General features: G+C 24.2%; 1 protein-coding gene across 1 annotated transcript in view; it reads right to left on the minus strand.

Annotated features, from left to right (window-relative positions):
- The window catches only part of LOC107648513 (brassinosteroid-related acyltransferase 1), a 6,976-nt gene continuing 6,044 nt past the window's right edge, over window positions 1,909-2,840 (minus strand). The window contains exon 3 of the mRNA XM_021105198.1: window positions 1,909-2,531. Coding sequence (XP_020960857.1) covers window positions 2,031-2,531 — 501 coding nt within the window. The 3' untranslated portion in view covers window positions 1,909-2,030. The remainder of the gene's footprint in view (window positions 2,532-2,840) is intronic.

Below are 2,840 nucleotides of genomic sequence, written 5' to 3' on the forward strand. Positions count from 1 at the left end.
GGTGTTTCTCGATACACTTAAAATTTTTTCTATAATACAACAATAACGTTAACTATCTTGTCAATCTCTTAAACTACTATAACAAATACAGATTTTAGCAGCGATAAAAAACTATTATTATAAACCAAAAAACCCATTTTTAAAATTTTAGGTAACATTTTAACAATAATTTTTGAATTATTCTATGTACCACCATTATCAATAACAATAAACAACAATTTTTTTATCTAAAGCAACGACAATAAAAAAACCGTTGTCACAATGACAATACAAAATATTGTTACACTTACATTTGTTATTCTAACAAACAAGAGTAAATACTTAACCCGACTCTTGATAATTACCTCGAGAGAATAACCAGGTCCTTAACAAAAAAAATATCATTTCTAGCCCTTAATTTTTATTTTTATGGGGTTGATTAACTTTTATGCCAAAAAAATCATTTTTTTTACACAGAAACTAATTAGTCCCATAAAAGTAAACATCAGGGACCGAAAATAGTTTTTTTTTTTGTTAAAAGTCTAATTATCTTTTGTGGTAATTGTTAGAGACAGTTTAAGATTTTTCTCAACAAAACAATGATTTCATAATCTTTTTTAAAGAACGATTTTTATTACTGTTTATAATTATACAACAGTTTAGAATCATAATTAGATAGACAATGATTTTACACCATTACAATTATGTTACTAATTTAAACAACAATTTTAACATCATTATCTTTTTGTTGATGAATTTAGATTTTACACCATTAATTTTTGTGTTTTTTTTAAACAATTTTAATACTAATTGTCATTTTGTAACTGTTTTTAACAACAGTTTTAATACTATTACTTTTGTTTTGTAATTTTTGGCAACATTTTTTTTGTAATTATATGTTTTTTGTTCCCCATGATTTATTTTCTCATGTTGTATTGACATTAGTGTTTCAACTATTTTTTTAAATTTAACATCAATAAATAACCTTAACTATTTAATTTGAATCAATTACTAATGAAAAGTTTATTATAAATTAAATATTTTTAAAGAATGATTTTTATGTATACTATAAGTTAAGTATTTTTAGAAAATAGTGATTTTTATGTGTATTATAAGTTAAGTATTTTTAGATAATATGTTTTATGTGTGTCTTTTGCATAATTATTTAAACAACACTTTACAATCATTGCTTAATAAAAAATCATTGTATCAGCTTTAAACCGTTCTTTACAATAACTTAAAAAATAGTTTTATTTTGTTGTTATAAAAAAAATAAAAAATTGAATTTAGACAATAACACTATAAAAATCATTGTCTATAACTATCTAATAGAACGATTTTAAAACATAGCAATATTTAGCATTACTAAATCTTATATTTATTGTAATAAACATACTACAATATATATTGCATACGACATCTTTCAGTACATTTAAGATATATTTTAAAAATATTTATAATTAAGAAAATTATTCACAAAAATATATTTTTTATATGAAAAATAATAACTAAAATATTTACACATATTATATTAAAGAATTTAATTAAATACGACAAATCATCAAATAATTTTTAGTTATCATCATCAATCTTCACATAAAACATTGTTATATGTGTAATCAGTTTTATTAAATGAGGATATTTTATGAAAGAAAAAGTATAGGGTACCAATATACTATCTACTAACTTATTATCAACAATAATTAATTATTATATTTTAAATACATGTATAAGGAGATACATCTAAAAAATACATTTATAAAGACATTTCTATTAAACACAGCTATAAAAAAGACATTTTTATTAGATACATCCGTAAAGACACTTTCATTTTATACAGTTATAAACAAAAAGTTGGCAAAAGTTGACAGAAATACTGTTGGTAACGTAACAGGATTGTAAAAAGAAAATATCTTTACACAAAGATAATATTATGAACCATTAAACATATCAAATTATTTAATAATTTACAATATTATTTTCGTGTGAAGATATCTTCATGGGTATATCCATCTTATTAAATATCCTAAAAACATAGAAGTTTCTTTTAGTTAGGTTAAGAAACATTGGGTAAAAGCACTTAGGGTTATTCCATCTTGAAAGCCGATCCTAAGGTCAACACCACCAACATCAAATGGACTCTGCATGAAATAAGCAACCTGAGGAACAGGAGTGGCAAGTGGAGAAGCATAAGCTGCTTTTCTTCCATGAAAGAACTCAATGTTATGGAAGGGCATTCTCGTCCAATCACTAACAAGAGTTAGTTCCTTAAGTGGAGGCAGAGAATTATTAGAGCCTAACTCCAATGCATCAATGTATGATTTGACATAGCTATGGTTCACAGCATTTTTGGCTTCTCTTATTTTCTCAATGATCAATTCATGGGAAGAATGGTCCAATAATTGTGACACAGACATCATAAGTGAGGCAAGAACATAAGCATTACCACTGAAGCCTTTTGGTAATGGAGGCACCATCTTGTTCCTTGTGTCCACTGCAAATTGAAGGCATACTACCTTCTCTTTGCTCAGCCCTAAAGCTTTTGTCCTTGCCTATAATTAAAATATAAAAAAAAAAGAACATAAAAATGTTGTAGTACTCAAAATAATATAATGTTTAGGTTCACACCGAATATTTAAATTAATACAAATATGAATAAATTATTCACATATTTTAATTTTAATAAAATTTAATTATTTTTATTAGAGATATAATTATTTATATTGTCTTCTTCGATTAGCTTAATCTTTAATTAGGATAAATGATTTATAATATGGTATTAGAATTTTATATTCAAAAGGTCCAAAAATAAAAGAAGAAAAAAATGTCTATGCAAAAATCTACAAACACAGAAAGAATCT

Source organism: Arachis ipaensis, chromosome B06, assembly GCF_000816755.2.
Source record: "Arachis ipaensis cultivar K30076 chromosome B06, Araip1.1, whole genome shotgun sequence".
Lineage (NCBI taxonomy): Eukaryota > Viridiplantae > Streptophyta > Magnoliopsida > Fabales > Fabaceae > Arachis > Arachis ipaensis.